This window comes from Amborella trichopoda, chromosome 6 (genome assembly GCF_054954075.1).
Source record: "Amborella trichopoda isolate Santa Cruz 75 chromosome 6, AtrichopodaSantaCruz75HAP2 v2.0, whole genome shotgun sequence".
NCBI classification, from domain to species: domain Eukaryota; kingdom Viridiplantae; phylum Streptophyta; class Magnoliopsida; order Amborellales; family Amborellaceae; genus Amborella; species Amborella trichopoda.
In genome coordinates this window covers 38,579,024-38,604,673 of record NC_142341.1, presented here as the reverse complement: position 1 = coordinate 38,604,673, position 25,650 = coordinate 38,579,024, and the positions used below count along the sequence as shown (strand labels likewise).

Genomic DNA, 25,650 nt, shown 5'->3' with positions numbered 1-25,650 from the left:
TTCAATTATAAGATGGCTTCACCGTATGACGGTTGCATGACTCCTAAATTCTTTTTTAACGTTTTACATCATCATTATCATCAAAGCATTTTTCCAACAAATTAGAGTCGGCTACATGAATCCTGATCCACTAAGAATTCTGCTCTATCAAAAGTCACACCCCAAGTGAAACCATAGGTCCCCATATATTTTACTGTGCTACAAAACCTTAAAATTCTCTCAAAGCAAAACTTTAGTTCTCCCTTGTTTCATAAACATTGTCCTTTCAAAATGAAACCATGATCCCATGGACCATGGAAAAACTATCTTACCATAGGTCATTACAACGAATTTTAACAAGTATTTACTTGTGCCATCTCCCTTCAAAATATATATAAAATATGTATTTTTGCTCCAAAATTTTAGGGTTCAATAATCTCATGACAATAATCTCATGACAATGATCTAAATTTGGAAATTTCCTTTTTTGAAAAATATAAATATTGTTTTTCTAATTTCTTTTTCCACCATCCACTTTAACTTTTAGTGGATGTGACATTTTGTACATCCATCTTAGAGATGGACGTTTGACAGACAAGGGACTTCACGCTAATAGGTGAGTCGGCTGACTCACCAAAATTGTCCTTTTAACGATCGGGAATTTCAACAAGTAAAAAGTTTATATAAGGTTGCAATCTTAAAATGTAGAAGTAAAAATGCACTTAAATTTTCCTTAGAAAATGTTGTTTCAACGCTGAAAAACTCTCTAATTGATCATCTTGACATCAAGATGTACGAATAATAAAAAAAAAAATTTAAAAATTGAGTCCCAAAGATGACGCATTTCTCAAAATTTTCATATATTTATAGATCGACTTGATTTTAATATTTTTTGAAGTTTGAAAATAGATTTTGAGATAATCCTAAGATTTTTTTAAAATAAAATTATATATTATGATAAAATTTGGAAGTGCGCCTTAACTGGATTGTTTAAGGTATTGGGAGTCAGACCTACAGCTACATTACGTTCATGCCACGTAAATGGTTGTTCGGTTAACATCACCGATCACTTCTTTTTTGAACGGTAACACCACCGATTACTTGAATGGATGAACGGTAACACCACCGATCACTTGAATGGATGGTGACGACCCCATGATCTCTTTTATCATAGTCCTCCCTCTAGGTGATGAACTGATGGTCTCTTTATTCATAGTCCATTGGATTATAGGATACTTTCCCTCTATCAAACAATGCATGGTCTGTTTTATCATAGCCCCTGGAAATTTGAGTTGCTTTCTCCCCCATCAAATTCCAAAAGACTCATGAGTCAATATTTCCTTACCTAAAGGTCCAAAAGTACACACACTAAAAGACACCACCTATCCAGCAAGAAAAAAGAATAAAAGACCCATCAAAGCTTCAACCTTCCAAAGTCTCGAGAGTTTACTAAAACGCTAGTCTTTGTATATGATTATATAGGAGTAACATTTGACGGAAGTCATGGCAAATATTCTTTAGTCATTGGGCCAAACATCCACCGTTTGCGACGCCGAACACCTTGCCTTTATTTTGGCAGGAATGATTTTTTAAAACACAATAAGAGGTGTTCCAGAAACGGCAATTTCATATAATCAAGGTTTTAAGAGTCGGTGATGCAAATTTAGAATCGGTCAGGCCGATCTAGATCGTGCTAAATATCCTGTTCTATCAGGTTCCTTACTCTTTTTTACTTGGTCAACTTTTATCGCCTAATCTTTTAATTTTTTATTCACTGGTTCAGGTCATGTCGCCCACCTGGATTGTCAATCTGCCAATCCAAAACAATTTTTCAAAGTAGGCAACTGGGTCACAAAATCACATTTTTTTTGGAAAAGTATATAAGGAGACCATTTACCTTTGATATAAAATGCTCACAATTAATCTCATACCATTCACTTTTGATATAAAGTGATCACAATTAATCTTGATCAATGGATGTAAAATTGGGTGGCTGCATTCATTTCATTAATCAAGCTCAAAGTTCAAAAGAAATTTTTTCGAACTTTATGATACATCCAAACTATCAGATTGCACATCAATTAATTAAACTATCATATTGCACATCAGTTGGTTGTAGGTAATTGTGACCTCCTTATATCAGTAAATAGTCTCATTGTATACAATCTCGTTTTTATTACTCCCGATCAAGTGTTTTTAAGAACCATAGCTCAATAATAAATAACACGAATACAAGAATTGTCCAGGTGCATGTTGACAAAAGGCAATGCCGCCTTTTTGATGAATTAAATATTCCTCATTTTTTTTTTTTCTAGCAAAGGAAAAAAGAAAAAAAGAAAGAAAAATATGAACAAATTAGTATGTGTTCGCAACACTGGACAATTTCACTACTCGCTCTCTCTCTTCCTCTTGACGTTTAAAGGTTGTGGTCTACCATAGGAACTCTACCAAGAAAACTGAACTTCTTCATTAGAGGTTCATGGCTCAATCACAAAAAGCGGCTGCCAACAAAGAAACACATCGACATACATTAAGATGAGCTGCTTACGCCCACAAGTATAGACAAAATGGAAGTAAAGCATTGATAAACTAGCAAACATCACTATGCCAACTCATTTGCAGAGAAATGCATGGATGCCTACATATTTCCCAAATTGACCATACACACCATCAATAAATAAAGAAGCATGTGCTCCAAAACCCATGCTTGATGCGATGTTACATGGATATGGACATAGGTGTCGTGTCTAGTACATGTCTTGAATGTTTACAACAGTGGTCTAAATGCCTAATACGGACCCAACACATCCGTGTGTGTATATATATATATATATATATATATATATATATATATATATATATATATATATATATATATATATATATATATATATATATGCAAAAAAGATATTAAAAAGTACTTATTTCTCCATAACTATATTTATGCAGTATAACATTTATTTTAGGCACTCCTTTATTGAGGCGCAATGTTATATTATATTATATAAGCAATGATTTATGTACACATATGCTTGGTTGGCATGTTGGTAGCACGTACTGCCCTTTGAAAGTGCAACGCGTCCAAGGTTCCAATACCAGGCAGAGGCATCTTATGAAAAATAGAAATTTTAAAACATATTACGTCCTTTTAAAACATCCTGCTTTGTATACCGCATAGACATGCAGCTTTATTTTTTAACAAGAGTGACGGCAATTTTATAAAACTCATCAACACGTACTAAACATCCCTATAATAAACTAACACATACAATCACCATGTCAAGGCCGTGTCTGTGTGTGTCGATATGTGTCGACATGCAACCACTCCAAAATGGAGTGTGGAGGTAAGACTAGCTTGATGGCACACACAAGAGTAGGTATGCATGCGCGAGTCATACTAATGGAGCACGTCCATATATATTCAAATGGGCTTTTGTACAAAAGGGATTGTATACAATGAGACCATTTACTTCTGAAACAAAGAGGTCACAATTATTTACAACTATCCGATGTGAAATCTAATAGCTTGGGTGTGTCACAAAGTTTGAGAAAGTTTCTTTTGAAATTTGAGTATGGTTGATGGAATAAATGCATCCATCCAATTTCACATCCAATTGTCAAGATTAATTGTGACCACCTTGTAGCAAAAATAAATGACCTCATTGTATACTTTTCCTATAAAAAATCATGCTAAACGATCAACATCCAAGACTTACAGTGTCCACGCTGACAGATTTGCCATCGTCCACAAGGACTTCGATTATTATTCCCCCATGGTCAGCCTTCAAGAAAGAGAAAAACAAAAACCAATTATTGAGTTGAACTCTTTTGGGGCTCAATAAAATCAATTTAAGTGAATTAAGTCACTCCAGACCAGAAACTATGGAATTTCATATGGAGTCGAGAGAGAGAGAGAGAGAGAGGAACAAACCAGCAAAGAGGGGAAAAGAGAAGAAGAAATCTAGGGAGGGGAGATATAGCAGTACTTGCAACAAATTGTAAACAAGTGGTAAGGGTCAACATTCATAAACATTATGACATGAATCAGATAGCGATAAGCTTGGGCATTTCTGGTATAGGTAGATTTCCTTCCAACAGTTTGAGTCCGCAAGGAGTTCCAAGCTGAGTTATTTCTAATTAGCCTCGTATATGTGTTTTTTTTATTGAAATAGCAGCTATGAAAGAAAAGAAGATTGACAAAAACCAGGCACTACAGAGATGAATAATAAAACCAATGACTAAAATAACATGGAATTAATATAAGCTACGCAATATTTGCACTTGTTATGGCACAAATAAGGAACTTATGGAGACTCAATAGTTATCTAATTTACACCAACAAATTAAGCACAAAGCCGAAAAAGTCATTACAAAAGTCGAGATTGACATAGCAATGTGAAGATAAGGAATCAGAAAAGGGATGTGGTTGACTTTGGATAACATAATAGTGTCAACTGGCAAATCAATTAATGGATCTGCGACATGAGCACATTTACGTCAGGGGAGACTATCATAGGAATTACCAATTGGTAAGGGAAGCTGTTATTTAAAGACAGTTAAGAGTGTTATCTGCAGAAATGGACCAATTACATAAAGCACAGCACAGGCATAAAAAAGACAGGTAATTTTTTCCCCCAAAGAAAAGGAAGGAAAACGGAAAAGGGAAAACAAAAACAATCAGTACAGAAAATAAAATTAAGCCATAAAACATAAGAAATAATGTCCCCAAAATTTTAAACATTTTCTTAAAGCACCCTCATAAACCTGTTGTGCCTGACAGTGTCATCAATTTTGGCATGACTGAAATAAATTGGTAAACAAAGTCACAAACACTAAAATTGAGTTGTCTTTAGTTTGGAAGCGTTCAGTTCACAAAACTCGCAAAGATTCAAAAAATTTCTTTCTTGTTCAGAAAATAAATTGTTCAAAATTTGGCCATCCTTTTGTTCGATTCCGATCATTTGCAATAGGCATTTACAACATAAATCTATTACCATTATTACTATATATAAATATAATTTCTTTTGGCTGAAACTTCAGTATCCAGCCATTGCCAAAACTATTAATCGAATTTCCATAACATGATATTGATAATAAGATCAGTTTAAGGTGCCTAGCTCAAATGAGTCAACTGTCGCAATCAAACTACTCATCAGGAAATGCAATTGGTGAGAACAGCAAAACACAGTTTTCCACAGAAATAATTTAACCAATATTTCACTACCAGGACTCCAGCTGTAAATATTAAAGAAAAAAATGAAAAGGTTCAAAAAACAAGGTGCAGAAAACAACTTACACTAGCAATGATGTTACAATTCTGTTATAATATTTTAAAAACTAGATAGAGAATACATTTTAAATAATGGTGTTATTTCAATGTAACACTAAAGCCCATTACCATTTAACAGCTACTATGATGTTATTCCAAATCTTGCCCTACTATTTTTTCAAGGGAAAGTATTGGAATGAGTGATATAAGGGATAAAATTTTAATCCTAACAAAAGAAAAATTCACACATTCATAAACTCGGGAAATCTTGCAATATATCTAAAATATCTGGAAAACAGTATCATGATTCACGAGATTCCAATAATTCATACATATGTCCCATGATTTTCAAGATATTGTGAGATTTTAAAGATAATTATTATCTTCTAAAAACTACAGATGGTATCACCAATTCTTTAGGAAATTTATTTTCTTTTGTGATGATATTTAAAAATTCCAGCCGTGCCAAAAATTTCAATATCCACTCATGGATGACCTTGACCGAGAACCTCAGACAAGAAACTGTCCCCTGGGAAAGATATGGACAATGTAAGAGGCTCACTTACAAACTCCTAGCCGAGTTTCACTAAGGCTTCCTGCCTCACAAGAGCATAAGGGCACATGAGGTTCTTCTAGGCTTAGCATCAATAATATAACATAGTTCTCTGGGAACATATATCTGGCAGAGTTATTTGAGATATTTTTTGGAGATCATCAACATCAACAGGGCTTATTTGGTATGGACAAAGGCCCATGAATATATTGGTTGAAGCTCAAAATCTCACTGGAAGTTTCATAAAATTTGTAGCTGTAGAGAGCCTTGTCAAGGTAACTTAGCAGCAGAAGAGGCACAAAGTGATTGGAGAAAACTTAAAAAGACAATCCACATTATTAACATATTTCGGCCCTAATACAGTGTCTTCCCTGCTAGCCCGATTGTTGTTGGCAAGAGTGTCAAGTCCCAAGAGGAAATGAGGTCATATGGAAAGGTTGCAACTACTACAGGACCAAGCTTGCAATAAGGAAGAGTAATGTAGTGCTGAGATCACAATGGGGGCCTAGATCACAAAATGGGTACTGAAAATATAGATTATATACATATGCAGGAACTTCTTAGATACTTGCTATGAATCCAGGCAAATACTAAACTGTGGGTAGCAGTAGAACGGTCACTTATGGTAAACCGTTTTCCCAGCAGAACTAAATAACTTTCAAGGTGCACTGGTGCTGTTCGAGCATCATTCCTTCATGGAAGCAAACAGGGTCCTCCTGTTTCAATCCCACAACATGAGCGATTTACGTCTGAACCTGGAGTGATGGAGGAACCAGATGGATGCCCCAATGGCTTTACAGAAGCAATGGCACAGCCTACTGAGTGTCCATAAACATGTAGGCAAACCGGACCTTTGTGTCTATAAAGGGAATTCTACCCTTTGGGACTTCAAATGATAAAACATTTTAGGTTACGAAGTGTTAATGCATGTTAGGAAAAAGGAAATCATTGAGGCTACATGGAAACTCCATGTGGGGGGGGAGGGGGGGTCACAATCAATGGAATCTCAATGAAGAGCAAAAATCTTGAATATTGAAAAACTTTCATGAGGTAGATTACCAACACTAGCTTCCTAGGGAGACACTCATAAACTTTAAAAACAGTTTCATTACCAATGTGTAGAACTGGAAGATAGAAGACGTTAAGTGAGACGTTAAGAGCAGCGGAGCTTTTTGGCAGCTCCGATGGAGTCACTGATTGACATAGCATATGTCGATTGTCTACTGGCCAAAGCATCATAATATTTAGGAAAAAGTCTATATTAGGTGTCAACCTTATACTCTAGAAGTAAGGTGCACATCAAAAGTGCATAAGTATAAGTTGTTCCGATACTAAAAAACCCTAAAATTGATCATCGCAGCCTCGAGATGTATGAATATGAAAAAATAAATGAAAAATTAAGTCATGAAAATAGTACATCTTGTAACACATTATATAGACCGTCTATTTTCAAAACTTTTAATTATTTATAGATCTGTTTGATTTGCATCATATTTGGATCTTTAAATTTCATAATTAGGGGTGACAAATGATTTCTATGCCATCACAAGGCTTTCCAGCATTGAAATTGCATCTTTTAGCATAGTCTTGAGGTGCACCTTACTTCAATAGTATAAGGTTGACACCTTACGCAAACCTCACCCTAATATTTAAGGCAGACTCTTCAACCCGAAACATCTATACACTCTAAGAGCCTGCCACCTATTGGTCCATAGCTGAAGACTCCGTTCTGCATAGCTTCCTCGACACTTAGTCTTGCCATGCTCAACAAGGGGATAAGATGCCCTCCAACCAACACGGACGCGGTGTTAAGCAAAGGTCTACTGGTGTTCTGGTTGTTCTCCAGTAACCATTCTATCCCCAAAAGCACTGTTTAGCTTAAGGATGCATTCATGGGTAGAAGCATCTCAAGGGTGGAAAAACAGCGAGAGGCAAGAACTGTTAAGGATCTGTTGTTGGATGATATGGAGATTTGAAACGTCACTACTAACCACTACATAGTGAGAAGCACGGTATGTCCCCAGTCCCTAGAAGATTCTTTGCCACCAGAAAAATGGGCGAGGAGGAAAGAAAGAAGAAAAAACTATGCAGAAGCTGCTGAGGCGGAAAGTGAACCAGTGCATATGAAATTGGGAATCCAGGAAGCACTAAATAGTGAGTGTGAATTACATGGTACCCCAGGAGAAGAAGGTCTTGGTGACAGACATCAAGGTGTTAATCAGGTGAGGTACAAAGGGAATTATAAAAATGTGTTTTGGAAAGGGCCAAGCGTCCTGCCTTTGAAATGATAAACTTTAAAAAGCTCAGTACTACTCTGGTGTTGTACATGCAAACTAATCAGAACAGTGGCAGAAAGGTAATGTAGAGGACATCGCTGCAACTTCTATAAGTTGAGCAGATATGAGTAATGGGAGAATTTTTCAGGGCCTGCCCGCCAGAGTGACTGGTCTATGATGGTACCTCCCACAATTAGTAGGAAGAAGCTTCACAGTAACATTAAAGAATGAAACAAAAGCACTGACCGGATCCTTGATGTTAGGAGGTCCAATATCCCTGAGGAGTCAAATGTAATTGATAAAGATGGAAAAGCAGTCACCTATCGACAAAGGCCAAGATGAAAATTGTTGTTGTTCAGAAAACAATATGAGGCTGTTATGAGGCATGAAGAGATATCACGGAGACAGAAGTTTCAGGTGAAATTACTGAGGGAAGGGGACAGTAATACATTCTATAGAATAAGGGTGAAGAAAATTTCTAAGATTCCAGGGCTAAGAAATGTGTGATGTGAAAGGGGTCTTTGAGGTGATCATGTGTTCCCTTAATGATCTCCATACAATAGATAGAAAGTGGAAACTTGATCTTCAAGGAATGGGCATTGATATGATTTCCCTAGGCTTATAGGCCATTTGAGTGAAAGTCCATAAAGAGGGATAAGGCAAAAGGCCAGGAAGGCTTGTCATAAGATGATTGGCAATTAAAGTTGGGTCGATAATCCAAGAAAACGAAAAGATTGAGGAAGATTCCACACATAAAACTAGAGCTGGATGGGTGAAGTGGAGATGCGCAACTGGAGTTTTATGTGGGTAAACTTGTCCTTCTCTTAATAAAGCAGAATGGCATACCAGGATTCATGTAGCCGATGCCAATTAGTTGGGAAAAGGCATCGATGATGATGCTGATAATGATGATTGGCAATTAAAGTTCATACCTTATCCTTCTTTGTTGAATTCCAAAGTGGGATAGATCAAATCATAGCTAGTATGAGATCTTTTCATCAGCTTATTCCCAAGATAGAAGGCATCATAAATATTTAGGGGTTCAGGTATTTAGTGTTGTAAGTAGCATTTACAAGATTCTTTCCTCGGTTCTTGTCCTCCAACTAAGTGCAATACCTTCAGACACATGTGAGGCTTTTTATAAGTTTGATACTTTGACAAAGAAAAAACAAGAGAAGATCAAGAGAGAGTGATGTGAACAAGAGAAGATCAAGAGAGAGAAGATTAGGAATATTACATGTAAAGATAAAATAACAAATAATAGTGACATCAATGGCCCCTATACGTTATAACAGTCATAAAACATAGTCAAACACCCTAAATTGCACACTGTGCATGAGCATGCATTATGTCATTTAGAAAGTTATGCCCTTCATTGGAACGCTGTTTTGTGACAATGTCCACAAATTTTTGACGCCAATATAATTGTTATAATCACCTATGCTTCTATCTTCTCAAGTATAAAATAATAATCAATATCTATGTGCTTAGTGCAGTCATAAAAAACAGGATTACTGCAATAGCAAGTGCACTCCACTTGGCACAATAGAAGGACTGTTGTACTTCATAACAAAGTAATACAATCAGATTTCTTATCCAAAAGATCTCTGTTACAACGCTTGCTGATGCTCTATACTCAACCTCCTTGTTCATGTGCTGCCGACTTTTTCTTCTTACTCCCCCAAGATATCAAGTTTCCACCTAAATAAATGAAATATCCTAAGACTGAGCTGTGTGAATCAATATCTCCTACCCAATCCGTATTATAGTAGCTAATGAAAGCAAGGTGTAGACCATCTATATTCGTTTCAGGTATATAATGCCATGATTAATGGTCCCCTTCAAGTATCTGACTGCGTGTTTTAACGCCTTCACGAGGAAATTGGTGGGTGCATGCATACTCTAGCATATCTGATTTACTGTGAAGGCCATGTCAAGACGAGTGAGTGTGAGGTACTGAAGTGTGCCTGCCATGCTTCAGTACTTTTTTGGTCTTTCAAGTAATTCTCAATCTATTGTTTGCAATGCAACATATTAGTGTTCTCAAATAAATCAAGCGCATATTTATGCTGAGATAATTGGAGAGTGTGACCCACCTATCCCTAGAAAGTCTCATAGCTATGTCTCAAATTTTTCATTTGAAATCTGTCATGAAGGAATCTCTTGATGTTGGTGATAAGATCTGAAGAACTTCCTGCAATGATGATGTCATTGATATACAGGAGGATAATCACAACATCAGGGGCACTCCTATGGATAAAAAGAAAATAACCCACTGCCGCCCTCATAAATCCGTAATCCTTTATTGCATGATAAAAGTTTTGAACAAAGTGCAAGAAGCCTGCCTCAATTATGAAAATACTCCAAAGGATCCTTCACACTGAAACCTGGGGGTTGCTCCAGGTATACCTCTTATTTTAACTCTCCATGAAGAAATGCTTCAGGTCAAGTTGGAAATAAGGCCAATCATATGTCAAGGCCAGGGATAGAACTAATCCGATAGTAGCAATTTTTACAATTGGGCTGAAAGTTTCATCATATTCCAGTCCACGTTATTGATTAAAACCTTTCCTTTGAAGCACTCTATAATTCCATCAGATTCATACTTTGTCTTATATAAGCACTTCCTGCTTTGTCTTATATAAGCACTTCCTGCCCACAATATTCCTTCCAACAGGCCTCTTCACAATCTCCCACGTGCTGTTCATGAACATAGCTTTTATTTCTTTGGCCATAGCTTCATCCCACTTTAGGTTGTTTTTCGCACATTATAGCTGGTAGGCGACTTTTGTTTAATAGTTTCATATAGATTATCCATCAATCTATAGGAAAAAGCACAGGTAGATCTGTGAAAGCCTTGATTTGCCGCACAGCTATCTTCATTAATCGTGGCAGCTTCTCCATGTTCAGCTTGCTGTCCTCTTGACTCGATACCCATATTTTCAGTATCATCACCTTGCTCCCCAGGTATTTGTGTATGTTCAGCTTGCTGCCCTTCTATTCCAGCTAATTTGCAAGCCATGTTTTTATCACACAGTCTAGTATTTTGTCTATGATATACAATCACTTCTTGGATGCAATGCTGGGCTGCTCAATGGGCTTTCTGTATGATATACGATTACCTCTTTGATCACAACATTAGGTTGTTCATTAGATGGAGTGTCATCATCATAAAAGTGTCCAAAATCTTCACCGATGTGATGAGGTACACTTTCATCAATGGTGCTAAATTAGTATTGTTAGGAGCACACCCAAGCAACATAACTCCATCTCTCTTGGGTATTATGACCAATACCCATATTGTAATTTTCTTCTTGAGATATGCCCTTCGGTGGCACATCCTCATTTTCATTAGAAGTAACATGTCGTGAGATGAGGAAGCATTTCAATAAGGGCTATATCAACGATACCCTATAGCCATCCTCATACCCCACAAAGATGCATGTTTCTACCATTGGACAGAGTTCGTATGACACTTGTCTAGGACATAACCAAAACACCTAAACGATCAAGGAATTGAATAATCTGCATTCTTACCATAGAACACATCATAAGGGATTCGGCCATTTCAACATTTGGGGGCAGCTGATTTATGATATTAACAGTCATATGAAGGCTTCAATCTATAAGTACTTTCACATCCCACTGGCAAACAATAATGAAATGGCAACCTATTGACATGGTAATGTTCTTGTTCTGCCGCTCCATTTTCTTGTGGAGTATGAGGGAACAAAATTTGGTACCTCTATCCTGTTATTATTTAAGTAGTACCTAAAAACATGAGAACTCACGCCCCTCCATCACTTCCAAAAAACAATATTCGCTTACAAGAATGATTTTCCGCAAATCTTTTCAATTGCAAATGTTTTCAAGACTTCAGATTTTTCTTAAGAAAGTAGATCCAAGTGTATCGTGAATTACATAATATTTAGAGTGCGAAGAAGCGTCATGGTCCCCATACATAAGAATGAATCAACTCAAGAGGCGAGGAAGCAAGTTTATTAGAATGAGAGAAGGGAACTTGAGAATGTTTACCCAACTGTCAAGCACAGCAAATGAACGAAGTTTAACTCTTGGACATGAGGGGATCAAACCCTCTTTGCATAATTTATTTCTTGAACCATAGCTAGAATGTCTAGGATGGTGCGGCCAAAAATTGTCTTAAGCTTCCTCAATTGATCATACAAAGCATGGAGACATCCTTGCCAATCCCAACTACCAAATGTGGTCTCCCCTAACAAAACATTTAAGAAAAAAAAGGACTGTGCAAATATGAAATATGGCCTATTTTCATGAGTTAATTGAGAGACAGAAAGAAGGTTGTGATTGAGTTTAGGGACCAAAAAGACATTATCTAGAAGGATAAGACCACATGGAGAATTTACATGGATTTCTCCTACAAATCCATGTACTATACTACGGAACCACTACTATACTAAGGCATACGAGATAAGAAATTTATCACGATCACTTGTGACATGGTCAACTCTCCACTATAAACAATCCATGCTCGATAATTTGATGAGGTCAATGACATATTCTCCATCAAAATGTTAAGGGTCGAAAATTTGCATCCATTTTTCGAGCTCAATCCATTCTGATTGAAGCGATAGAAACAGCCTAAGGATGTGGTTTCGGCCACCACAAATTCGTCACAATACAATTCAACATTGGTATTGTTGAGACTTATTGAGTGTAGAGAGAAGACCAGCTCCTTGGTTAGGAGGGAATGAAAGACCTTTGGGCTCCTCTTCCATGGCCTCTATTGCCACAACCACGTCCACATCCTACTCTTCCTGCATTATAAGATGGACGATTGCTGGTTGCGAATAACACATCATGAGGATTATAGTTCTGGGAAGCTTTAGGAGCGGTTTGTTGTAGAAGAGGACTTCATGTTGAAGTAGCAAGGGGTGCAAGTCTGGAAAAGGTCGGAAATGGAGGCTCGGCGGTAACCGAGTGGTAAACATCCTATATCCATAACTCAAACCAACAAGTACATAGTATATTTTGTCTTTGTCACTGACTGGCTCTTGAATCATGGCAAGCAGATGCTGATTGCAAAGCCCCTTAATTTTGTTCAAATATTCCATAATTGTCAATTTTTCTTGCATTGTCGGAAAGCAAGCCTCAAATGCATTACACGTGCCATAGATTATTGTGAAACAGATTCATGAAGGCCCTTCCATAAATACCCAGCACTGGGTTCCAATAACTTATGCTAGATTTTCTACCGAAAAAGTTGATTTTGATCCATCTAATCAGTTCCTGGTTGTTGGCAACTCATTCTTCATAAGCAGAGTTTGTAAAACCAATGTTCATTGTCTTTCCATTATCGTCGATCTCTTATTTCGGAACGAGTTCGTAAGAAGGTTTGGAAGATTCATCAAGATGTCTCATAAGTAGCTGGCCATGGATGAAGGGTTCAATGAGGCCCTTCCGGATTATGAAATTGGATCAGGTCAACTTGGTGGGGATCATAGAAAATAGATGAGAGCAAGAGATTATTGTCAAATGAGAATGAGAATTAAAGTAGGTAGAAGAAGGGAGAAATAAATCGGTAAAGAAATGGAGAAATAAAGAGGTGAGGAAATTATTACGTTACTTTTTTTGTGTGTGGATAAGATTAGAGAAATTTGGGATTTTGAGATATTACAGTGTTGATAAGAAAGAGTGAGATTTGGGTTGAGAGAGAGAGAGAGAGAGATTTTGAGATTTCGAGTTGATTTGTTCAAGCAAGGGAATTTTGATATTTCAAGCTGATTTGTGTGTGTGTGTGTGTGCACACGTGCATGAGTTAGAGAGAGAGAGAGAGAGGGTTTGGGTTTGGGTTTGGGTTTGGGTTTGGGTTTGGGTTTGGGTTTGGGTGGATAATAGGTTAAAAATAGAAAAGAAGATCAAAAGAAGAAAGGGAAAATCAAGAAGAAGATTAGGGTCTCTATGGGAATCAAGAAAGAGGAATCAAGAATCAGATCAGGTTTGAGATTAAAGAAGGTAACAGGGGTCTATCAGGTTAATAGATCACAAAGAACGTCTAACTGCAAGTGCTGCTCTGATACCAGGTAAGGTCGATACTTTGTCGCTAAAGAAAAAGCCAAGAGCAGAGAAAGAGAGAATGATGTGAACCTCACCTTCAATATGAGGATGGTCCAACTCAAAATTATGATGCAACTCAATCTGATTGGAATACAAGACCACAGGAACAGACAACAGCTTTGGGTTCTGTGAAATTCTTTCGCTCTTTTATCGGAGATGTGAGTTTGGGGGTCATCCAGCCTGGGCTTACATGGCCCATAGTAACCCTACCATGTGCTTTGGCTTTAAATTGGCTCGCCACACTGAAAAACCTTCATAGATATAGTTTCTTAACATATGCTTCTTATGCTAGGATGGTAATAGAGGGGGGAACATCTAATAGGTAATGCCCTTATGCTTCTACCATATGGAGTTTCTTCTAGGGCATCTTTAGGGCTTACAAGTTATACCTCCCTTAGTAGATTTTCTTCCTGGACCTATTCATGATTCACATACAATGCCTTCGTCAGCTGAGGAACAACGCTATACTATGGTGTCTTCTGCAAAAGCGTTGCCACCCTATGCTCCTCTGGCCTCTCGGATTTGCTTGGGAGTTGGGACTCTAGACATATTACCTCCCACAAATGAGAGGAATTGGGACATCATTATTTCTTGGGCTCTGGCCCATCCTGAGTGCAAAGAAGTTGCAACCTAGGGCTTTACCTTGGGATACGCTATAGAAACTCAGATCATAGTCAAAGCCATCCAGATTGCTCCGAATCCCATATTTCATGATTGCCACAAAACCATTGATGCCAACTGCTATTCCAGTTGTGAAAGATTAGGCGATGGCATTCTTTCTCTTCCTTGTAACAAGATTGCTAATCCCTTCACCAAAGTTGTTACTTAAAGCAAACTCAACTGTCATGTAAGCAAACTGTCACTCATCACAACTAATGTATGCTAGTTCGAGTGGGGTTGTTGAGAAGGTGGATGTACTAGTTTTATATGCTTAATATCATATTTATCTGAATCTATGCGTGATTTAAATTTGTACAGGGATAATTGTGTCATACTAACTTTATAGGAACCGTGGTGCACTTTCCCACCTCAGACAGTTGTCTATATGAGATTCATCCCTCAACCTGATGCACAAGAATTTGAGAATTTCTCTAATTTATCAAATTCTGCTTCTTTTTTTTTTCTTTTTTTTTTTTTTTTGAGAAAAAGGTTAACTTTTATCAAATTCTGCTGTTTGGGTGTAAGTTGATACAAAGTATCCCAAACTAATCATCAACCTACTCCAAAAATACATGAAACTACAGATTAGATGAAGTGGCATCATCTACTCAATAACAGGGGCACAAAGTTCAGGAATAGACATTGAAACCCTTAGATATTGCCCAACAAGCCCTTGAAAAGCAGGGACTGCACAGAACACCATGTATGGGTGGTCAACCATCTATAGGAGCAAGACATTGACCAAATGGATGTATGACAGTCACCGCAAGACAGACTGCTCTGTGAATGTCTCCGTAAAGCCTTGAAACGGCCCCGAAATGGGACAAAATCTTAGGACAAGCCAATAGGCAACTCCTCTGCCAAAAGAAAGGTATTTGAGTCACCAGATGACACCTAACTGTCAATCCGACCACAAGGGTAGATTTGGTCAAAATCTGAGTCTGGACAAGTCAGAATGGGCCCAAAATGGGTGGAAGTTTTGTATAGGGCCCTTGACTCGCCATCCAATTTTTATCGCATTCCAACATCTTTCAAGTCATTTTTCAAAGGCCACAAGATTGACTGTATTGGCACCCAAACTTGCTGTACCAACAGTAGCTACACCCACAGTCAGAATTCCAGACAAGGATGAATATCCAGGCTGCAGTGAACATCGGGCCTTGTTTCTTTAGCTTCTCTCAAACCCCATGGCAAAAAGAGCTAAAATTAGGAGGGAATGCTCCTCACTCACTCCTGAACAAACTCATAAAAATATCAAAGGGGTTTAATCCAAGATCAAATATCAGATTGGAGGCAAAATCAAATATAATAAAGGAGCATTAGCCTGCAGCAGGCGGCACTACACCCATGCCTTCTTCAATTTCTCCCAAAGAGATGTTTGTGCTAAATATTGATCAATACAGCCTTCGTTTCTTCCCCACCAAGATCATATGGCCTTTGGCAGCACTAGCCCGAAGATGTTCACTGAAGGACAAAATCAGATATTGCTGCAGTTTGACCCATGGGCAATGTTTGAACTATAATGCCATGGACATAAAGGAGTTTTTGGATGAAATTTGTGCCAAATGATTCCTAACTCAAATCCCCATTGATTTATGGAACAAATTTGGCAAAATAACCACAGTGATTGGGCAAGAATGATTGATGGTACATCCATCAATCATTCTTGCGGCTGAAGTCTTCAATCGGTCCATCTCTAGTGTCTATCAGGCAGGCCTCCTCTCAGGATTCAAAACCAGTAGGCAAGGCCCTATAGTTTCTCACTTACAATAGGCGGATGATACCTTAGTTTTCCTGGGCGCCACCCGTATTGAAGTTAGAGCCCTCAAAAGATTCCTTAGCTGCTTCCAATCAGCAACCGGGCTCAAGGTTAATATGGAAATATCCAGTATGCTGGGTGTAGCCTTGTCACCTGCTGAAATTAGAGCACTCATTCCAAATTGGGAGTGCAAAGTTCAGGATTTCCCTACTACCTATCTTGGCCTACCTTTGGGATTGGGGAAGCCTAGAAAGCGGCAATGGTCTCATATCCTAGATAAGGTAGACCGATGCCTGGCAGGATGGAAGGGCAGATTCCTTTCTTTCGCAGGAAGAACTACCCTGATAAATACTACCCTAGCAAACTCCCCGGTCTACCTCATGTCGCTCTTCCATATGCCTGCTCAGGTGGCAAACCGGCTAAATCAACTCATGAGGAACTTCCTCTGATCTGGGCAGGCGAATAAGAAAAAATATCACCTTGTTGCTTGGGACAAGGTCTGTCAAACCAAAAATTAGGGTGGCTTAAGAATCAAAGTTCTTCGAAAACATAACCTTGCATTGCTAGGGAAATGGTGGTGGCGCCTAGCCACTCAGCCAAACGCTCTTTGGGCACAGGTTCTGAGGCATAAGTATAAAGTCCCTGTGGATACCTGGCTGCCAGAAATAACTCAAGTCTATAATGCTTCAGGAGCTTGGAAGTCCTTCTTAACAATCCTGGTTACTTTCAAGAGGTACATTGGGTTCCATCCAAGACAAGGTTTGAGAGTGAAATTTTGGCAAGACCTATGGTTAGGACCTTCCCCCTGCGAGAGGCATTTCCAACTCTATTCTCTCTTGCCCGAGACCAAGATTCCTCTATTGCTCAGGAATTAAGCCTCTCGGGAGGTCGTAGAGTTTGGAATCCTTCTTTTCGAAGGAACCTAACCGAAGATGAAACCACTGACTTCCAGCGGCTCTTGAATACCTTTCATTCCCTCTTTATCCTATCCCAAGGAAGAGATGATATAGTTTGGACACTAGCCCCCTTGGGTAAGTTCTCAGTAGCTTCTTTCTATAAAAGCCTTACTCTCTTACCCACTAGCCATGATTCTTATTCCAGAGTTTGGTCCACTATTGCTCCGCCAAAAGTGCAAACCTTCAATTGGCTCGCTTTTTCTCAAAAAGTCCTCACAGTTGAACCCCTACAAAAGAGAGGCGTTCCCATCCCTAATAAGTGTGCTATGTGTGAATGTGAGGAGGAAACAAACCTCCACTTATTCCTACTATGTGACTTCTCTTTTGACCTGTGGGGCAATGTGTTGCAATTGTTTGGCATAAATTGGGTTCCCGCCCCCCCCTCAATAAAGGCTCTACTAACCTACAATCTTGACTCAAGTGGGCCTAAGGGCGAAAGAATCTTGTGGAAGGCGACTATAGCTGCAACTATTTGGATAGTTTGGCTAGAAAGAAATTCAAGAATCTTCCATGGCTCAAGACTTCAAACTCCGGCACTCCTGCACAAGGTAATGTCTCTGGTTACCTTCTGGGCCTCTAACAACAAGTTTTTCGTGGGAATCCCAAGGACTCTTTTCCTATCTCAATGGGGAAATATTCTCCATCACCAACCACAGGGGTAACAAGGCCTAATAACTGGCTAACACCACCACAAGGTAGTATCAAGTTAAACTTCAATGAGTGTTCCCTAGGGAAACCTGGTCCAGCAGGGGCAGGAGGGGTTTTTCGAGACCGTGAAGGCAATATACCCCTAGCAATTTCCGAATACCTTGGTCTCAAGGACTCTCATCAAGCAGAAGCCTTAGCCGTCCTTTTAGCATTGAAAAATTTCAATCCCTCTTGGGGCTCACATCTTATAGTGGAAGGAGACTTTAAAAATGTCATCTCTTGGGCTAGTAGAACAAGCAATCCACCATGGCACCTGACTCCAGTTTTTTACGAGGTTCATCACATTTGCAGGGCTATGGATGTCTCATGGCAGCATACCAGGAGGATGTCCACCGATACCACAGACCCGTCTGGCGAAAGAGGGAGCTAGAAGTCAGAGTCAGGTCGCTCAAGCCCGGTCCACATTCTTTTTTGCGCTGGACTGGTGGAACTTAACCTGAACTTCTTGTACTTATTATTTTCTTTTGCCATTCTTGATCTTTTTGAAAACTCACTGTGTACGGCCACTCGTATAAGCCTTTTTTTGCAAATTCCTTGTAAACTTTGTAACGGGGCAATCTTATAAGCCCATTTTTTTGGTACACGGTCGGTTGACCTATTTTTTACCGAGGGTCCCGTCTAGTGGGTATTCTCGGCTTAAACCCAAAACTGTACTCTATCCATCTATAGCAATACAAAAGTCAACATTTATCAAAAAAAGAATGATTGATGGTACAAGTCGGGACAGGCTCCAAGGGCAAATGAGCAACATTTTGGCCTCAAACCCATAAACAATTAGCCCCTTAGAAGCAAGAACGGGGAAAACCCCAATTACCCCACCCTCTAGTCATTTAAGGGGTTGGATATTTGTCCAAGAGTTTAGAGAAAGCGAGAGTTCGAGACTTAAGTAAGAGTTTAACCTAGTACCCTTGAGTCCCACCCAAGAGAGAGAACTGCCCCAGCCCAACCCATCATTGAATGGGGTGTAACTTGATCAAAGTATTGGGATTAAGGGGGAATCCAGAGTCTCAAAAGGGCTTAGGCTTTCACACAAGAACGAGAAAATTTGACCTTCCTCAAATCCTCAAGACAATTGGAGACCAAGGATAGGTGCACAACCTTTGTGCCTCAATTGTGCAAGGTAAAGAATAATCACAGCCTTGTTCAGCCCTAATAGACGATGAAATGAAGGAACTCATCTATCTCAACATCCCCATCTCAGCTATACTCATTCTATAGATTGTTGGGATTTTGTGGCCATTTAAAGGCCTTACGAGAGCATGAAATGAAATTTTATAATAGTGGAATAACAATTCCAACAGAAGTATGGTCCAGAAGGGCCGAAGTTGGCAAGATTGATGCCAAGACTCAAATTAGGCTTGACGAGCTAGGCCGAGTTGAGTTCCAAAACCCTATAGACCTGAACATATAACACAACCAAGAACGGTTTGCAATATTAGCCCTTGATGAGGTCAAAGAGATGCCTAAGGTAGTTGGCCAATGAACTTAGTGACCCTTACGTGCAATTGATATGCATGAAGGGACAACGGCCAAATCCTCATCATGACCATCACACGACATGTACATATAATAGCCATATTGGCAAGTAAATACCATTGAGGGTGTTGCATGTAAATGTGCGAGAGATAGCCCCCATGCACCAATTACGATAAGCATGCATAAGTTTGTGTGACCTAAGCTTGTCCCTAGGGGTACCTGTTGTCCATAGACTAGGGTTGTGTTCTCATCACCTATTGGCTAACTTTGGTAGTCCAGTCATGAATCCCAATAATGGATTGTAGGTCATGGGAACTATTGGGTCAGTTTGAGAAAGTGAGTGCGGGACATATTCACTAGTAGAAATGGAGTGCCTCAGTATATTTGAATTTTCCTTAATGAAGTTGGATCCAATTCCCATCAAAATAATTAATTTTGTGTTAATGATTTTTTGAATATTAATAAGAATTTTTAACTCTAAGTATTTTATTTTAAAAATCCAGAAAGAAAAATAAAATATCTGTGATTTTCTAAAAATCAATTTATTAATTTTAAATTTAATTAAGATTGTGGGGGCACAAGATTTAATGGGGCCCACCACATTAGGCCCACTTATGTGGGGTGTGGGGCCCACTTGTGTCATCCATGGGTGGGACGCCCCACTCTTTCCCTTTTCTCTCTTATGACACAAGATGGTCGTTGAGGAAGCCATCAAGGAAGAAAGTATGACTCTTGATTGATAATCATATGACATTAATTTTAAATTATATGACATTTTTCATAAAAAGAGATTTTGATGGGATTAGGTTAAGGAAGCCGATGGATAAGGTTCTAGCACCTTCCATCATGATCAACGGTCTAGATCGAATCTCCATAAGGATGGCTAAACCCTAAATCCCAAACCCGCCTCACTAATATAAATGTATCTCATTGGGGTTCAAATCCTACACCCTAACCTAGAGCTCTCTCTCTCTCTCTCTCTCTCTCTCTCTCTCTCTCTCTCTCTCTCTCTCTTAGAGGTGGCATGCCACTCTCTCTACCTTTCTCTCTCTCTCTCTCTCTCTCTCTCTCTCTCTCTCTCTCTCTCTCTCTTAGAGGTGGCATGCCACTCTCTCTACCTTTCTCTCTCTCTCTCTTAGAGGTGGCAAGCCACCCTCTCTACCTTTCTCTCTCTCTGTCTCATACTCTATAAGTCTTAGAAGAAAAAGTAAGGGGGGCACACCTCTAGGTGGTTAGTAAGAAAGAGGGTACATCCCACATACTTAAAGAAATAGGAGAGGCCCAACCTAAGCACACATGCTCTTATATTTTGACTAGAGGGTTTAGCCAAGCTTCCCATTTGCTGAGATTCAAGAAAGACCAAGATCTCATGCGTCATTGGTGGAGGAGACCCGGTGTAGAGTGTATAAAATCCATTAGTATGCGTTCTTGTGCTTTTTTTGTTCCTGACCTCTATTGATGTAATTTTGCTTATGTAATGAAGAGTTTTGATAGGTGGCAGCAAGTGAGAATCCAAATCTTGTTTTTACTTATTTATTTGAGTTTTAATTGTAATTCTTTGACATATGTAAGTGTTCTAGCCAGTATTGCAAAAGAAACTTTTAAACTATATATATTGTGCTAGTTCATATCGTCCATTTTCATGGATATGTTGTTTTTTGACTGCCCAACATTATGTCCCATAAAGCATGGCTGATCTTATAGCTGTCCTATAAAACTTCTCTTTCTAGTTTCATTGAAATGCGGCAATCACATAAAACTCCAAAAGCACATCTCCACTTCACCCACATACGACATCTTCCTCAATCTCTCCATTCTCATGGATTATCGACTCCAGATATAGAAATTAATCTCTTTTAGGTATTTCTTGGCCATCTATCCTAACTACTACCTTATTTCTACTCCTATTATTACTAAACTTGAATTCGATATATTCTATCTTACTCTAGATAATTCTAAAACCTTTAGATTCCAGAGCATCCCTACAAATTTCTAACTTTGTATTGACGCCATCTCTAGTCTCACCAATCAAAAACTATGTCATCTGCGAACAACAAAAACCACGGTCCCGAACCCTTCAAACTGATAAACTTACCTTCGACCCTTTTTTTGGGTGTTATATTGCCTCACTTGTGTCTAGGGTCCAAATTATCCATAGTATGGAGGATTCTAGACAATCCCCACCCTTATCACCAGCTATTTAAAAACCCAAAAGTCACCTATAACATCTCGAAAGACCAGTTAAAAATAAAAATTTTATCCTCTAAGGACATGGGAAATTATAAATGTGAAACTATTCTTTGTAAACTCATAAGTGTTTTTTAACCAATGTTTTAAAAATGGTCCGCCCAGCACCTAGGCGCCAGCCTAGGCGGCCTAGACAAAAATACCGCACACCCAGACCCAGGCAGCCCTACACGGGCAGATGTACCTGGGTGGGTGTCTAGGCAAGCCAACCAGGAACCTAGGCAGGCCAGGTGGGCACCCAGGGACGTGGATTTTTTTTTTTAAATACCCAAAAGGGAAAATGGGATAATTTTGAGGTTTAAATAGGTTATAGGGGTTATTTTCAATAACCAAAGTTAAAAGAAAAATTCCATAAACCGTCAATCTCTTAGCTATACCTGTTTCTGAGAATCAAAAGTTTTTTTTGTGGTTTGAAGAACCTTCCTAAACCTTTACACTTATTATGAAATATGGAGAGTTGGAGATTATTACTAATACATATCCTATTAGACTTTTAAATTTTGTATGGTTTGAATTTTGAAATTTTGAACAAATTTAGTCTCAACATGCGATGTCATATTTTTGTACATAAACAAATACGTTACAATATTTTCAAATGAATTCTAAAATTGACACAAATATGTGTATATATACTACATATCTATATAAATTGTACAACAGGGTGCCTAAGGTTTTGGGTGCCCGCCTGGGCGTGGGCATCAGGCTGGCTGCCTAGGGGCCACCTAGCATTTTTTGAAACCTTGTTCTTAACCTTCTTGTAGCTAATTTCCCTTTGACTTCTTCGCCACTCAACTTCCTAGTCAGGCAAAGACCCCAAATCATGTATAAGAACACACAACCATTAAGTTTCGGGACTAAGAAAAGAAAATCAATAAATATGCACAAACAAATACTTCAAAATCAATAAATATGCACAAATAAATTCCTCAAGCAATGAAATTAGGTTTCCAAGGTTAAAAACCATAAATTGTCTAACTTAAACAATAAGAAAAAGTTAAACCACGATAGGATTTCATAAAACCCTAAAACCTTAAACATGAAAACTAAGCTCTTTATTTTTTCTTTAATTGTCTAAATTTTTGTGTTAATCCTGTTCAAAGATGAAATCGAAAGTAATCTAATTGGAAGTTCATTATAACCCATTGCATCAGATGATATTGATACATATTGTTGAAACATGATTATCTGCGAGGACTTCATTCCATAAGAGATATACCATAGTTATATAAATGAAAGATCATTGTAGTGTATTGCATCAAATGATATTGATACATATTGTCACAACATGACTATTTATAAACACTTCACGCCGCAAGAAACCTCATACTTCTTAGGTATCATGTCTAATTCATTCTTATTGTGAATTTATGGAGCAAACTCTACAAGCAACATCATACCAAGGAAACGGATAAACATGAAATAGAAACTAGAGAAGAAAATGCTACCTCAATTTCGTTCATCAGTTTCATGGCTTCAATTATGCAAAGCACTTGTCCTTTCTTAACTTTATCACCAACCTATGATATCACCAATAATTACAAGTCAAGCAAAAAAAGAGTCATGCACACACTTTAAGCAACAAAGAAGAAGATAGAATTATGGCTTACAATCAAAATTCTCTATCGAAGTAAGGAATCACCTTGACAAAAGGCGGTTCACCAGGACCAGGACAACGATAAAGTGTCCCTGCCATTGGGCTCTTTAAAGGTGGATGTGATGACTTTCCAGTTTTTGGAGCAGGTGGGGGAAGGGCAGGACTTGTGGCAGCTGGGGCAGCAGGACCTGCAGGTGCAGGAGCAGGTGGAGAAGCAATTGACATTTGTGAAGGAGCCATCGCATGTGCTAGTGGTGAATTCATCATAACAACAGGAGCAGGAGCTGGTGGTTGAGGTAAGGCTTCCTTTTTTCTTATGGTAAGTTCGCAATCATGCTGTTGCAATTGGAGCTCCACAATGTCTCGTGAATCAACCAGCCTTCACCACAGGTAAAAAAGGATTGCTAGTTATTTCAAGTTAGCGAAGTGCTTCAGAGCCATATAAAAAGTCACATGGCCATTGTGCGCAAAGCCAGATTTTTTTATTAGCAAAAACAAAACAAAAAAAGTGAACTTTCATGGAAGAAATCTATCAGAGCCCCATTTCAATAGAATTTTTATGCAGAGATCCTTACTTGACTAGGCTTGATACTTGGGCCATGAAATCAGATATTCTTTCCTCCGATACAGATGAAGAACGAGTTGGCTGCTTTGCAGGCTCGGGATTTTCTTCGTCTTTGGTTTCCGGCACTTCCAACTTGCTCGCAGATTTTAGATCTGAATTCTGAGCTCCATGAACAATAGCCTTACAATTTGGACAAGCCCTTCGAACAATAGGCCCATAAAAACTTTACACTGAAAATAAATACTTTCAGGATCAACAGAAACTTACATCTTTCAATTGGGCCCTGTGAACCATGCAGCCATTACGATATGGGCCCTGTAAATTGCATTCAATTACAAGAAAATCCAATGCATGAGCTATCCTTACATTTATCAAGTGAAGAACAACATGAATAAATCCCAGTCATACGCCAAAAGCTAAAATTTCTTGAAATTGATCCAAGCTATCAACTTAGTGGAAAAGACATTCAAAAGTCCATCCAATCTATCATATCACAGAAATATTCAAAATTAAAAAAAAATATTCAAAAAAAAAAGGAGAAGAATCGAACATTTTATACAATAAGAAAATGATGGCCAAAATCAACCAAAACTACTCGCTTATTACGAACACATAATCAATCAGAGCAATCAAAACATCACTAAAATTTACAGTTTTTCCGAGCATCACAGCTCATCAGTTTGCTCGATGCACCAACAGATCTACAAAAATTCAAGCAAGTGTAAATTCCTAAACTATATAAACTAAACTAACAATGAACGAACTTTCAAATGTGCACATTCCATGCATAGCAAAGAAGTTCGACTGAACATGCTCAGAAACATAATTTCAAAACCAGAGAACAAATAATATAAACAGTGCAGTTGAATCTGAACTTCTAAATACAGTATAAGAAGAGGAAGAGATAACTCACCCGATAAGAGGCGCCATGGTGCTCCTGGCTCGGTAGGCGAAGAAAAGAGCGCTTGAAATGGCTAGATGAAGAGGAAGAGGGATTCTTGTTGTTGTTTACAGGAGCAGCTGCTGATGCAGAGGGCAGTGAAGACGCCATGGAAGAGAGGGAGGTGAATGGGTAATGAGAGAAAATGAATGAGCAAGAAGGGAGAGAAAATGCGGAGGTTTGGAATGAAGGAGACTGAAATAAATGGTGGTCCAAAAGTTTTAAAATGACATCCCATTTTGAAAATATTTCGGAACTGTACCGTCGCTTCGATGAATGTGAAATGAGGGGTGAAGGAGAGGGGTAGGGGTGAAAACTTGGAAAATGTGGGCATTTTGGTAAACCGAATATGATAGCCAGAAGTCCGTTGCCGTTTGTCCCTACGGGACAATGAGGGGAAGATGTCGCGATGAAACCGAGGAGAGATATTCCTCGAACGGGGCCAAGGTGTTACGGAGTCCGGCCCTAGCCCCGCTCTAGTCGTGGCCCATGCCCGGCCCGGACCTGACAGGGCCAAAGGCCCAGGCGTAGGGCCAAATTAGCCCCTATCTGGGCTGGGCCGGGCTTGGCCT

The 25,650-nt window shown here is 38.8% G+C and overlaps 1 protein-coding gene across 2 annotated transcripts; it reads right to left on the bottom strand.

Moving 5' to 3' along the window:
- Positions 1–2,092: 2,092 nt before the first annotated feature.
- LOC18437208 (biotin carboxyl carrier protein of acetyl-CoA carboxylase, chloroplastic) lies at positions 2,093–25,357 on the bottom strand. Of its 2 annotated transcripts, XM_011626192.3 has the most exons (7): positions 25,052–25,357; positions 24,406–24,453; positions 24,149–24,297; positions 23,619–23,952; positions 23,425–23,496; positions 3,696–3,761; positions 2,093–2,480 (listed from the first exon to the last, which is right to left on the bottom strand). In XM_011626192.3, exons 1-7 carry the CDS (start codon positions 25,187–25,189, stop codon positions 2,457–2,459), a joined length of 831 nt encoding a protein of 276 aa, XP_011624494.1. In that variant the 5' UTR covers positions 25,190–25,357; the 3' UTR covers positions 2,093–2,456. The 2 variants fall into 2 exon arrangements, with proteins under 2 accessions (XP_011624494.1, XP_020524691.1); XM_020669032.2 differs by lacking the exons at positions 2,093–2,480; positions 3,696–3,761 and adding an exon at positions 4,221–4,454 and having other exon boundaries at positions 25,052–25,278.
- Between the last annotated feature and the right edge of the window lie 293 nt (positions 25,358–25,650).